Source organism: Mauremys mutica, chromosome 23 (assembly GCF_020497125.1).
Source record: "Mauremys mutica isolate MM-2020 ecotype Southern chromosome 23, ASM2049712v1, whole genome shotgun sequence".
Taxonomy (NCBI): domain Eukaryota; kingdom Metazoa; phylum Chordata; order Testudines; family Geoemydidae; genus Mauremys; species Mauremys mutica.
In genome coordinates, this window is record NC_059094.1 from 17814374 (window position 1) to 17828889 (window position 14516).

Consider the following 14516-nt stretch of genomic DNA (forward strand, 5'->3'; position numbering starts at 1 on the left):
ATTCAGATCCTGGTCTGTAGGTCCCAGAGTTTTCAGAGGCTGGAAGTGCCACATAGGCAATGTGTTCAGACGTTGAGTTCTTCTGGCACTCAAATCTCTGGTCAGTTATGGGGTTTGGAGGGAATCCCATCTGGTCCTCTTCTGCTTGATTGATTTTGATCATTATGCTGGGTCATAAAGCTGGGCAGCAGGGGAAAGGGGTGGTGGTAAAAGGAATCGTTCAGGTTATTGCAGAGATACTGCAAGTTGTCCAATCTGCAGATAGATAGTCTGTGTTGCCCCTTTAGTCTAAGTGCCAGAGGAAGAAAAATAGCTGGATCCTCTTTAATGCATTTGGTACGCAAAAAACTACTTCATGTGCGACAAAACAAGTCACTGCTCAGAAATCTAAACTTTCCTATGTGTGTTTAGGTACCAGTTCCCATGCTTATCCCAACTACTCTGGATAATGCTGATAAAATCATAGAGACTATTCAGGACATCAAGGAGAAGATTCCCACAAATCCATTTGAGGCTGATCTTCTTCAAATGGCAGAAATGATTGCAGAAGATGAAGAGAAGGAAAAAACGCACTCTCATGGAGGTATGTGATCATTTAAAAAAGGATACTAAAGGAAACGTTCCTGGGAAAGGTAGGCAGGGGCGGCTCCAGGCCCCAGCACGCCAAGCGCGTGCTTGGGGCGGCATGCCACGGGGGGCGCTCTGCCAGTCGCCGGGAGGATGGCAGGCAGGCAGCCTTCGGCGGCATGCCTGCAGAGGATCCACTGGTCCCACGGCTCTGGTGGACCTCCTGCAGGCGTGCCTGCGGAGGGTCCGCAGGTCCCGCGGCTTCGGTGGAGCCGCGGGACCAGCGGACCCTCCACAGGCACGCCTGCAGGAGGTCCACCGAAGCCGCGGGACCAGCAGAGTGCCCCCCGCGGCATGCCGCTGTGCTTGGGGCAGCAAAATGTCTAGAGCTGCCCCTGAAGGTAGGTAAATGTCAGTTTTGCCTGCATTGGACCAGATGCCCCTGCATCATACAGTGATAAGCCTTCCTTTTGCCCCATCAGCAAACTGCTGTTTTATTTTCACAAGGGCAAATGCAGTGAAAATGGTCTTACTCCATAAGGGATTTTGGTTACCTCTCTCTTAAAGCCAGGATGCCTTTTTGAATACTTTAAACACAGTCCACTATTCTTAGCCCAAGATTGACCTGTTAGTCTCCTGACCTTTTGGATCAATTGTATGAGCTAAGAAATTCTGCATTTCAGCTGCTGTTTTAAATAAGTAAAATACTTCATGTCCATCAAATTCTAGTTGTTGTTGGTTTTTTTTCTTAAGGATCCCAAACATCTGAACATGAGCTGTTCCTGGACCCTAAGATATTTGAGAAAGGTTGGTATTTCATTTGTAGAGAGGACTTTGGTCCTCCTGTACTTCTCTTTTTCCTTTTGGTGCATTTTGTATATGGGTCCTCTTCATTACAGATCAAGGCAGCACTTACAGTGGAGATCTAGAATCAGAAGCAGTGTCAACTCCACACAGCTGGGAGGATGAGCTGAATCACTATGCCTTACGATCAAATGCCATGCAGGATCCAGACCCTGAGCTGAGGCAGTTCTCCAAAGGGGATGTGGAGCAGGACCTGGAGGCAGACTTTCCCTCAGGTTTGTGTAATATGTAGAAAAATGCACTGTCACGTATTAAAAAAATATATACATGATTTGCTAGGAACGATCCTTCCAGTATCTTTATTGCAAGAAGTTAATTTGCCCACAAAGGGCTTATATTTGTACTCAGTACAAATGCATGTTGTTAAAGCTGAAATACATCTTCTCTAATAGAGATACTTGATCCCTATAAGATAGAGCACATGTTTGCTTTTTAAAAAAACATACTTTAGATGATTTGATAGAGAATAGTGGTTACTCTTCCTTGACTGCTTGTGAATTTGTCACCTCTCTGTCCTGTTGGGAGTCTTTCATAAGTACAAAGGATATCGGTTTCTTGTGTACAGAAGCACATCAGTGTGTTGGGGCTTTTCCTCCACCCTGAGAATTCCATGTCCCTTACATGGGAATCCTCCATCTCAGAGCTTCCTTCTAGCTGACATCGACAGAGCTGCTTTTACAACCTAATACCACTACTTAATTATCCAGTGGTAATGCAATAGGAATATCCAGATGTGGCATCTCTAATTTTAAGATACTTAGTAATGACTCAAATTCTCATTTCTAGATGGCCCTGTTAAATCATATAATTAATTTAACTTGTGCTGATGTTGTTTTGATTTTAGACTCATTTGACCCGCTCAATAAAGGACTGGGTCTCCACTCACGTTCGCGAGCAAGGCGGAGACATAGAGATGGCTTCCCACAGCCGAAAAGACGGGTAAGGAAAGCATCCTTCCATCATATTAAAAACTCCATGCATCTCAGGCGCTAAACTTACGTACATATTTACTTCTCTTGAGTTTGAACAATCATCAGAATAAGGAAACAAAGATCAGGATTGGAAATATTTTATCTACATTTTATGTTTATTCTATAAAATTAGGTATTTTTGCTAGGGGAATCAGTGTTCTTTTTATGGGGTAGCATTTAAAGAGTGTGTAGCATTTAAAAGCAACTCTTTTGGATCCTATATTTTTAGGTGTATAATGCTCAGAAAACTATCAAGTTTTACTCGTTCATGTATTTTAATCATGGGCTGTGGCATTATTGTCCAGTGATTAGGGCAGGGGACTAGATGCAAGGAGACCCGTGTTTTTTGTTTTGTCTCTGTCATTGACTTGCTGTGTGTGCAGAACCACTCTGTGCCTTAGTTGTCCATTCTTTAAAATGAGGTTAATGTTTCTCCACTCTTTGTGAAGTCCTCTGACACTGTGTTATAACAGGAGCGTCAGGAGTGTAAGCGTTTACTAGCTGGTCAAAGTGTAATGCACTTTTCCTGTGAGATCAGGTTAAAAGGGGTCTATAATTGGACACTGTGTTATATGAGCTTTTTGGATTTCCTGCAGGGGAGGAAGAAGTCCATAGTTTCTGTGGAGCCTCGGAATCTTATGCAGGGTTCCTATCCAGGCTGCTCTGTTTCCGGGATGACTCTGAAGTACATGTATGGGGTAAATGCCTGGAGGAATTGGGTCCAATGGAAGAATGCACAGGAAGACCAAGGGGAACTAAAATTTGGAGGTAAACTTGTTTCTATTGAAGCAAAACCTGCTACTTAGAGGGCACCTGTTGTGATGTAGCTTTTAAGATGGAGTTTGAGGCGTGCCATTGGTATTGAGGCCCATGTCCCTGTGAGTGGAGTAAGGATTTTAGGAAACTGGTCTCAAGTTTCATGGCTATTGATTTTTTTTTTTAAAGCATCTTGTCTGTCTGTTGCTTTTAATCTATTATGTCACCTGTTGAAGCAGAACTCAGACTGAAATTTGGAAGTTGAACAGTATAAATATTACAATCATTCATGTCCCTATAAGTGTTCATTTTATGCACATTTGTACTTGATTTGAAGCACAGGTGTGTTTATAAAGGTGCAGGGTTCTGATTGAGCTAGCATAGGGGGTAGGACCCTGTACTGACCTTTGTGTTGTCCCCATCTGTTTCTCCAGAATTTAAGCATTCATATGCCAATTTTGTAACTCTTCACTGGTTTTATAGTGATGAAGTAGAGAATCGGACCCTTCATTTCTTGCCCTTACAGTTGCATAGAAAATCTTCCAGATGTGTCCCAATGCCATGCTACAGCCAACCTGAAACTAACTCAGAAAAGCATGAACTATTCCTTTCATACCGTTGGAATGTTGGCTCTAGAACCTAATAATGATGGCTGAAATGTCAACCTTGTTAATGTTTTCACTGGTGATAATTTTTAGCAGAAGCATCCAGTAATTCTGGCAGAATCTGAGTCAAATGTTACTGCTTCCCTTTCCCTCTTCCCTAGTCTGACCTAGGAATACACCAAGAGTTTTATGGGCATGTTTTCAGAGGCCAACTGAAAATTTGGCCCTTAATTTAGAAATAATAGTTGGGAGTTGTGGAGCAGTTTGGTTGCAGGGAATAGAAGAAACTCATAGATTTTAAAATACTTTTGGGGAAATAAACATTTTAAAATTTTTCTGAAACAGAATGTGAGGGGTTTATATAAGAAAGAGGAAAAAAATCTTCTGATTAGGAAGAGAATGCTTCCCCTGTGCTCCTTTTGGAATTTTTTTGTTATATGAGAACAGCTGGTTGTAGGTCCCCACAGAAATGCAATCCATTAAGTTTTTTTGTCTATCCTATTTTTTGTGGGTGAGGGAACTTCACTCATCTTCCTGCATACTCCCAGGAGCCGCCTCTATCCCCAAACTTACCCCACAAAGACTTTCTGTCTAGTCTGCAGAAGCAACTTGCCTATGGGATGGAGGGAGCAAGCCCAGTGCATTCACTCAGAGTTCTCTGACCATTTATTCTGGAACCAACTCTTACGTTTGCTCTTCTTCCCCCTCTCCATATCCTGGCCCTTTAAACTTTTAATTCCTTCCTCTCTTTAAGTAAATGAGTCAAACATACTGCACCCAACTCATTTCCGGAGCTACTAGGAAATGCTCATGATCATTCTCACACTCAAGATTCCCCTGAATCCAGCTATAGAAATGAAATTGATTTATGAAACCTACACTGCCAGCCTAAAGTATAAGTCACTATTCCTTGGGTTTGGTGATCACACTACTGTACAGTCTTTCTTCGTTTTAAATACTCACTTTCTTATTGCTCAGTTAAAATTTATATTGGTTACATATGGTGGCAGTTAAGGTTGTTACTAAATATTCAGAAAACAATAACTGCTTCATAATTGTTAACTAACAAACAGGAAAGTGATGAACTGTTATTTTAGGCGTGAGACGAGTTGTGTGTCTGAGATGGATGTTGTAACAACTCTGCTACCAGGAAGTACAGAAGGACTGACCTGCAGAATGGAGTCTTATGTCTCCTGTGCTTCCATTCCCCACAGTTCGGCCTGTGAAACTCAAGGAGGATATTCTCTCATGCACTTTTGCTGAGCTGAGTTTTGGCTTGTGCCAGTTTATCCAAGAGGTGCGGAGACCAAACGGTGAAAAATATGATCCTGACAGCATCTTATACTTGTGCCTTGGAATTCAGCAGGTAACTCATTGAACTACTGCATTGCCAAGTGTGTAAATAAGATGTTTTTTAATGTAGTGTCTGTAGTAACTGGTAGCTAAAATGATTACACCGGTAGACAGAGCCATATTTGGGGATGTATTTTGTTGTGTTCAAGGATAGTGAATTTTCAGAACACTGCTCTAGATCTGTGCATTAATAATAATTCTGGCCTGCATCTCCCATTTAATAAGAGAGGCCACTGCCCCTGTGTTTATCAGACCTGAGATGCCAGTAAAATGCTTTGGAGCATAACACATTTCGAAATGCACATTCATTTTGAGCATAATTGTAAAAAGAAGGCAAAGAGAAATGCCGTAGGAGAGAACCAAAATAAATCTGACACCCTGTAACCTGTCAGCACTCTTCTGTGTAACTATGAATTGTATCTCTTCCTTTCTTTTCTCTTGTAGTACCTGTTTGAGAATGGTAGAATAGATAACATATTTACCGAGCCCTATTCCAGGTTTATGATTGAACTTACAAAACTATTGAAAATCTGGGAACCTACAATACTTCCAAATGGTAGGACAATTATTTTTCATATTGTGTTGTTTTTATGTACATGCATGACAGTGAAACCCATCTTTATAAATGAATGAGTTCTCAAAGGTGCTCCTTACAGTACATATCATCTGAAGAGTGCTGTGGCCAAAGAACAGCAGCATTGAACTACTCCATTAAGTCTACCATGATTAGGAGCATGATCTGTTCTGTGAGGTGCTATCCTCCTCCCCTCTCCACAACATGTAGTCATTTGTGAGAGACAGGAATCCTGGATTCCGTATTCAACTCTGCCACTTACTTACTATGGGACTCTTTAGCAAGACACACTTAACCATCTCTCTGCCTCAAGTTATGCCTCTGTAAAATGGATATAACACTTCCCTTAGCCATATGTCCTGGAGCTTCATGAATTAATGTTCAAAGTGCTCTTCATCGAGCATCTTTCATTGGAGGCTTTCAAAATATTGTTATAAATCCTCCCTCTGTTTCCTGCAGAGTTGGTTGGTTGGTATACTTGGGAAGGGCACTGAACGAGACAGAGGTAGTCATTTTATAAATACAACTAAAACAGCTAAACACTTTTTTTTGTTTAACACTGTAATTTGGATAGAGGAGATTGGTTTCAGGATACCAAAGAACCTTTAGTGATTGTGGTGACTGCATATCTGGATCCGTGACCATCTCTCTGTGTATTTCCTTTAATAAAAAACAAACAAACAAAAAAACCCCATGCATTTACACGGTGCTACATCCACCAAGGCCTCTCGTTGCCTAACACATCTGTGATTAACCTCCATAATTCCTTTTCTTTACCTGCTTTCAGATTCACTATGTCACAGCAGTGTATCTCCATGTGGAGGTGTCACACAATTATCCATGCTCTACACCCAAGAAGTGTAATGTTTGAGCACTTGATTGAGCTATACAACATGAAACTGTGCTGAGGTCTTACTGGGATAAATAATGGCTGCTTGAAAAGTCTCATTGATCAATAGCTTGGTCTTTCTCATGTTTGATGGGTCATATTTATCCCTTGTGTAAGCGTATGCAGTTCTGTTGATTTCAGTCAAGTTAAATCTACTTACTGTAGATCTGAGTTTGATCTGATGTACAGTTCATTGACGCATCAGGTTCTCTAGGAGGATTTCCATTTATATTATAATTTGTCTGGCAGGACCTGCCTTTTTAATGTAAACCCCGCCCCCAATCCAACTGGGGTTTATTGCTTTCCTTATACCTATGAAAATCCTCAGGGATCACATTGTGCACTCAAGTCACTGCTGAAGTTGCTTACTCATACCCGAGGGCAGAGAGTTGCCCTTACAATGAGACGACTGTTTAATAAAGAGCTGATTTTTCCTTTTCCTTTACCCATTATCCTTAGGTTACATGTTCTCGAGAATTGAAGAGGAACATTTATGGGAATGTAAACAGCTCGGTGCTTATTCCCCTATAGTCTTATTGAACACACTTCTGTTCTTCAATACCAAATACTTCCAACTAAAGAATGTCAGTGAGCATCTGAAGCTGTCCTTTGCCCACGTTATGAGACGCACCCGGACTCTGAAATACAACACCAAGATGACGTACCTGCGTTTTTTCCCACCTTTTCAAAAACAAGAGGTAGAATCAGGTGTGTTGCTGCTTTCTAATTACTTAAGGTGGTTTTAATTTGGATTTACATAGCTCCAGGAGCATTGCCAATGCTTTATTTTAAAATGAGGAAACAGTGTTGTGCATTTTGCACATTTAGTAATATTTGGGCTTCTACTGATACTTTAACTCCCCCCCCCTTTCTTTTTGACTTCTAGCTGGGTTTAAAACCAAAATTCTGTATGAGCCCCAACAGCTGATAGAAACTAGTGAAAATCTTTCAAATATTTTGGGCATCTCATCCACAAATCATTTTTAGAGCAGCCTAAGCACATCCAGCAATTCAAACCTAGAATAAGAATCATTCCCTTCCTGAAAAGCTGATCGCTCGAAGGACCAGGCTACGTAAGGTGCTGAGCACCTTTAACCCCCATTGAAGTCATGGGCACTTGAAGTTAGTCGGCTTAGTTAGGATCTGCTTTGTAGTCTGCACACTCTATTGCACTGGAGCAGGCCCTAAGACAGACCAGCCGCAGGACAACAGTTCAGATAAAGCCAAGCCAGCCAGAGCTGTTGACACACATGAAATTCAGGAGGAGGGAGTGGAAACTCCTCTTGCAGGCCCCAGATGTAGAGAGAGAATGCAGCTTTCCTTGGCTGCGGTAGTGGTTGAGCAGCTTATTGGTAAGCTGGGAAATGTTAAAGCGCAATCTGATTCTGTGAGGAGTGGCAGTGAGCCCTGGGAGAGGAGTTGGTGGTGGTGGTGATTGACTTGTTTGTGAATTGAAAATTCTGTGGAAGGGTGCTGACTGCCACTGATCAGACAGCGTCCTTTGTAAGGACAGCAAGCAGGATCACCAAGCTACTGCCTACTTTAGTTAATCTGATAAGCTATGAATTCTCTCTATTAAGGTAGATAGATGCTATTGTTTGTGTGCTAGGTCTTCTTAACTTCTCTAGGAGGGGAGTAACACTTCTACTCTTCCCTCCTAGAGTTGAAGTCCTTGATAAGATTGATAACATGCACTGCTGATTTTCTAAGTGAGTGACCATAAAGTCTCTCTTAAATGCTTGTCAGGTGGTTTCTGCTATTATGCCATCTTATTATTCATACAATCTTTCACTGGGGAGGTACTTTGTAATACATCTGGTCTGATTGTTCTATGGGCTCTGGAGGATACTGAGCCAATTTCTACATTGACGTACACCATGTGTAGCTCCACTGATTCCAATAGTGTTACAAGTCCGTGCAGAATTGGGCCACTATGGCTTGGGCCTGGTCCACACTAAAAAGGGGGTTCGAATTAGGGTACGCAAATTCAGCTACGGGAATAGCGTAGCTGAATTCGAAGTACCCTAATTCGAACTACTCACCCGTCCAGACGCGGCGGGGTCGAACTCCACGGCTCCCCCGTCGACTCCACCACTGCCGTTTGCAGTGCTGGAGTACCAGAGTTGACCGCGGTGCTTCCGGAGTTCGAACTATCGCGTCTAGATCAGACTCAATAGTTCGAACTCCGTGAAGTCGAATGCACCACGTCGACCCGCGTGGTGAGTATGGACCTGCCCTTACAAAACTTACGTCACTCAAGGGTGTGAATATTCCACCCCCTTGAGCAATACAAGTTACACTGACATAGCACTGTGCACACAAACGCTTATGTCGGTGGGAGAGCTGCTCCCATCGGCATCTTCACCACACATGTCTCAGCGGTGCAGCTATATTGGTACAGCTGCACTGCCCTACATACAGACATAGCCTTAGTTTTGGAACTTATCAAAAATTCATTCTGTGTCCTGGCAAAGATCATTTGCATAAGCAAGATACACTGTGTGGTAGATCTTGATTTCATTTTTATACAACTAATATCAAAAGCAGTGGGGGTGTATGCTCTGAAGGTACAGCAGAAGGAGATGGGTGGAGAAAAGCATAGTGGCAGGTAAGTGGCTGTGCCTTGGAAAGGATGTACACATTCTGAGGTAGATGCATGCATTGGTACTATGGTGTTCTAGCATTTGAGCTGTGGATGAGGGTGAGGGTCTTATCAATCACTGTAAACCAGCATTAACAAGGTGAAACTAAATATTGTTTAAGCAATTACATTTTCCTGAGCCAGCATTTCAATCTGCGTAGAAACAGATCCTTTCTGTTATGTTGGGCTCCTTTTTAACTAGCAGCAACACAGATTATAGCATTCATTTGCTAAAGTTGTTTTCAGTGTTTGACTTGGCAGCGCCAGTTTGCATGAAAAGCGATCCTCCCAAACATCACGTCATTTATGCGCTGCACAAAGCCCCATCAGGGTGCAGAACTTAAACCAAATAGCTTCAGCTTACTGTCACAGAGGAGGACTGTTCTCCACTGAGCTCATGTGTCATTTTCCTGTATCCAGATAAGTTATCTGTAGGAAAAAGGAAACGGAGTGAGGACGAGGAGGTTCCAACAGCAGTGGAAATGGCTGAAAATACAGATAATCCTCTGAGATGTCCAGTCCGACTCTATGAGTTTTACTTGTCAAAATGGTGAGTGATTGGCACAGCCTAGTTTTGGATTATACTTGGACCAGATTGTGCCCTCCTGCAAGGAAACCTGTGGTGAGGTAGGGCAGCTCTGGAGAAAACTCCCCCAGAGGAGCTTTAAACCCCCCCACAAGAAGAGGGTTTCCACACACGCAGTTACCCTGCAAAGAAGCAAGGAAGTTATCTATCCCCCAATCCCTATTGAGCCCCTCAGGATCAGGGTCACCCAGCCCTTTGCCTCTGCACAGGCTCTGAGGCTCCCTACTCCTCAACAACATCACAGCTCAAATGGAGCCAGGTACCAGCAGATCCTCCGAGGTTCAACCAGAGATGGGGAAATGTTGTCACATGGTAATACAGCTGTGGTTTGCATTAATTTTGCCAAGACTTCCCCGGGCTGGGTGGAGGAGAGGGGCAGAGGAAGATGCAATAACCCCCACCACTTCTTTGCCCTCATGCTCACGGATCCTGGACCCTGCAGAATGATTGTAATCTAGCCCCTTGCTCCGAGAAGTAGAGCCAAGCTCTACAATGCAGTAATCCATTGCGAAGATAAGCGACATCTTAGTAGCACTTTCCTCATAAAGCAGGGTGGAAGTGTGTGACTAGAGGTAACAACTAGAGATGCTGACATTTACTTGCTGAAAGATGAGATTAACAGACGTCACAAAGGAAGCTGCAGAACAAGGATGAATGTATAAATTATTCAGTCTCTCCCCCACTCTCCACTTAGGATCACTGAGCAATGGAGTTCAGTATTATTCTCTCTCAAAAGAACATATATGCCAGACAGTGACATCATTAGTGCCCGCTAATAGCCCTGTAAATCATTATCTGAAATGCACACAACCAAATTAGGGCAAAATAGCCTTGCTCAGGCAAAGCCATGTCCAGGAACCCTCTCCATCCCCATGTGTTCACTTGCATACCGTCAGAAGGTGTCATTCTGAGCTATCACACATTTGCAGCACCACCTCATATGACATCATAGTTCAGCCTCTGCAGTAGAGGTAAGTGACAGTGAAAAGCCTCGTTCACTTTCTGGATTTTAATGTGACAATTCTAAAGCCCAGCAGGGAGCAGAGGGCTTTACACTTCTTGCTAGACAAGACTGCAAGGCACTCTCAGATTCTGAAGGTCAGTCTTTCAAGTGGATGGGTTCACCATTCTGCATCACTAACAGGCAGGCAAGGCTCTGGTTTTGTAGATCACTGGCTCTTGTACCCTCAGTATCCCAAAGAACGTTTAAAAGTTATCAAGTGTCCCAGGAAATACCAGTAATGCCATTAGTCTGCATATACTTAGCCGGAGCTCCCATGTTGCCTAGAACACTAGAACCAGTTTTGTTCTGAGATTGAACGTTAATTGTGTTAAGATGGTGATGCCATGTAATGGGATGAAACTGCAATTGAAGAACCACCTCTATAAGGAGATGCAGCTATTCTGCTTGGTTCTATAAATAGCTAATGCCCTTTGAGCTGGAGATGGATTGGCAGCTCACTGCAATGAAGGGCGGAGAGTGCGGCGCTAGAATGGAGATCCAAATTTTACTGTTTAAAATGTAGTTATTCAGTCTCAAGGTAATGTCAGGTAGTAGATCTGAGCTACTTTCCCTTTGTCTCTTTAACTGTGTTGCAAACAGGACTGCTAATGCTGCCTTCTGATACATAGTCTTCCTTTCTTTACACTAACAGTTCTGAAAGCGTGAAGCAGAGAAGTGATGTGTTTTACCTTCAACCTGAGCGTTCTTGTGTACCTAATAGCCCTATGTGGTACTCCACGTTGCCAATAGACCCCGGGACCTTGGACATCATGTTAACACGTATTCTTATGGTGAGGGAGGTACATGAAGAACTTGCCAAAGTCAGATCAGAGGACTCTGATATTGAATTGTCAGACTAACTGAAGTGGGGTATTTTTTCCTTTCAATACACGTTGCAAGTACCAAACTGTGAACACATCCAGCCTTCAGAAAATGTTGTGTATCAAATAAGCCAAGTTAACGTCACTACACGGGCATATTTTGAACCACAATGGATGTGCAAACTGGAATCAGAAGGAAGCAAACTACTTTAAGCTGCAAGAAACGCCAGTGTCCAATGCAGTGATAAATCCTCTAAACAAACTCAAGATGAATTAACCTGTTCAAGCGGTGCATAAATCCTTCATTTGTTTGGGATTAAAACAAAATTGTGAAATATTTTTAAGCAAAACTGTTGTATAAATTCTACCATAGTAACCATGGGCATAGAGAACTAGACTGTGGCTCACATGACTTTGCAGCCCGATGGCTGGCAGCCATTGCTGCCAAAGAGCCTGTGGAGATCCTAGAGATCTCCATGTGGACGGAGAGACAGTGCAGTGAGGTCTAGACAAATAGACACCTTCCGTTATGTATACACACACTTTTTTAGTTTTATTTTTTACTGGGATCAAAGATTAAGAAAGATATTAAGCCAGAAGTCAATGTTATATCTGCCAGATTACTACCCTAGTGGATGACTACCTGGACTGCGTTCAAACAGTCACATGACCCCAGAGTCTAGCTCTTAGTCCATGCTAATAACGAGGACTCTGTTGGATCTCTGATGTCGGGGAGATGCTGTAAGTCAAGCATCAGAGCAATCACGTTATGGGACAGAAATCTCTGGAATACATATAGGAGAGCAAGGGTCTAGGGCTGTGTGCAGAAAACCCCCTGAATAGCCTCTGCAGTCTGTTGATGTAATCTAGCAAATGCTGTGGTTCGCAAAAATAGTCGTTTTGAAGGGAGTTGTTTTGGTTTGGGCATAAGCCAGCTTTCCTTCCCTTTTCCCCCCGTTCCCACCTAATTCTTTGTTTTTATACAGTGCAAGTCTGGAGGGCCTTGTCATTTCAAAGTGAAGATACTCTTTCCACCCTTTCAACGTGTGCAGTATTACTTTTGACAACAGAACTGTGGTAGAAAAGTACCTTGTGTGTTTTTTTACCCCAACCCATCCAAAGAAATTTAGTGATAGTGTTGGAAATTGAAATTTTTTTTCAATGGCTTGGCTGTTACTGTATCTTTTAAAAGGGGAATCTCCCATACTGTATCCAGAGGACAGGACACTGTTTAGATAACATCTGTATCTCCATTTTCTCAAGCTTACGATGCTCGTTTCTAAGGACGACAGGTCATAAATACATTGGAAATACAAGACTATTTTTAAAGAGAATTGTACTTTTTTTTTAAAATCAGTAGTTACAGTCAGTTTCCCAACTTCTGTAGCAGGGGTTTTGATATATGACCCTCTCACTGCAGTTTCAGGAGTTGAAAATCAACAGCCTTGAATTAAATTTGTTTTTTTAATTTTCTTTATTTTTAGCAGTAACAAAGGTAATTTAAACAATAAAATTGGAAAGTAGTCTATTGACGTTGTGTACTCGGTAGTCCTGTCCCTGCCTGTAACAGATTTCACTGATGTATTTTTTAATACAGAAAACTGTGTGAAAAGTAAACCTGCCCCTGATTCTGTATGATCCAAGTCCATCTGTGTCTGTCATTTCTGATTGGAGACTGTTTATTTCACATCTTGTCCTAAAGCTGTGTTGGGAAAATACCCTGGCCATTATTACCCTACCAACAAACTACCCAGAGACTTGGAGGCTTAATGATCTCAATTACATTAATTTTACAGTGTATAAATACTAACCTTCTCCCTATAGTAATATTAAAAGTAGTTAGATAGCAAACACACAGTTTGTGTTTGGACAGCTGATGTGTTTCAGGAAGAAAAAATATCCCTATGCCTTTAACTGACAACAGCAGATACCATATGGTTGGGAAAAAAACCCCACAACCCTATTGCCCCTTCAAAAAACAAAACAAGTAATGTCTCAGTTGCATGCAGGTCTACCCAGAACCTCACATCACAGGAAATATCCATGAATTATTGTAATTCTTGGACATTCCTCAGGAGTGCAGCTATAATGTCTTTGTCAGGTTGTTGTTTTTTTCTCTTTCTATTAGAGAGTTGTGTGAAATTTTTTCAATTAATAAGGGAAACAGTCAAGACATCCTGTTAGGTTTGTTTTTAAACAAAAATATCTGGTTTTCCCTGGATAGAAGTTACAGAAATATTCCCGTAGAATAAAATAGTATATTTGTATATGATGGGTGACTTACTCATTTTTCTTTCTCTCTGGAGAACCTCACTGTTTGTTGTCTGTGGAACTACAGAATGTCAGTTTGTTCCAGGTTCTTGGAATGAAAAATAATTACCCCTCATATCCTCTTAGCAAACAAATCTATACTACTTTAGCCTGACTGATTGAAAGCAACGTTGGTGAATGTTGTATTTGTCTTTATTTAATTTTTTATATGATAAACAGTTAATTGCAGTTTTGGTTCTTTTTGTCATATTAACAGGACAGTAGTTCAGTTTTTTCCAGTATAACAACTTCTGATTTGTGGTTCTTAGAGACAATATGAATTTCCTCGATATTCCAGTGCTGCCTCAGCCTCTCAGATCTGTGGTCGTTTTGATTGGACTCAACATTGAGGCAAGATCTGTTGCCTCGAAGATTTCAATATACATTAATTACACACACAGTTTCAAAGTTACTGGGTATCCTAAAACACTTATTTTATTTTTATTATAAATAGTTCTATCTGTATTGTTTGCTGCCTAGGCAATACTGTTCGTAACTTGAAATGTTCTATTTAAGGAGAAAACAAATCACTTTTTTAGTCTGCACGGGGCAAAGAAATGACAGTGGTGAGTGCAA

General features: G+C 41.8%; 1 protein-coding gene across 3 annotated transcripts in view; it reads left to right on the forward strand.

Moving 5' to 3' along the window:
• ZMYM4 (zinc finger MYM-type containing 4) overlaps positions 1-14129 on the forward strand; it is a 54810-nt gene extending 40681 nt beyond the window's left edge. For all 3 annotated transcript variants that reach the window (XM_044997660.1, XM_044997661.1, XM_044997659.1), the window contains 10 exons: positions 412-583; positions 1321-1374; positions 1467-1646; positions 2276-2370; positions 2999-3170; positions 4978-5129; positions 5561-5672; positions 7039-7287; positions 9641-9770; positions 11462-14129. In XM_044997660.1, the coding sequence (XP_044853595.1) occupies positions 412-583; positions 1321-1374; positions 1467-1646; positions 2276-2370; positions 2999-3170; positions 4978-5129; positions 5561-5672; positions 7039-7287; positions 9641-9770; positions 11462-11669 (1524 nt within the window). In that variant the 3' untranslated portion in view covers positions 11670-14129. The remainder of the gene's footprint in view (positions 1-411; positions 584-1320; positions 1375-1466; positions 1647-2275; positions 2371-2998; positions 3171-4977; positions 5130-5560; positions 5673-7038; positions 7288-9640; positions 9771-11461) is intronic.
• Positions 14130-14516: the final 387 nt, after the last annotated feature.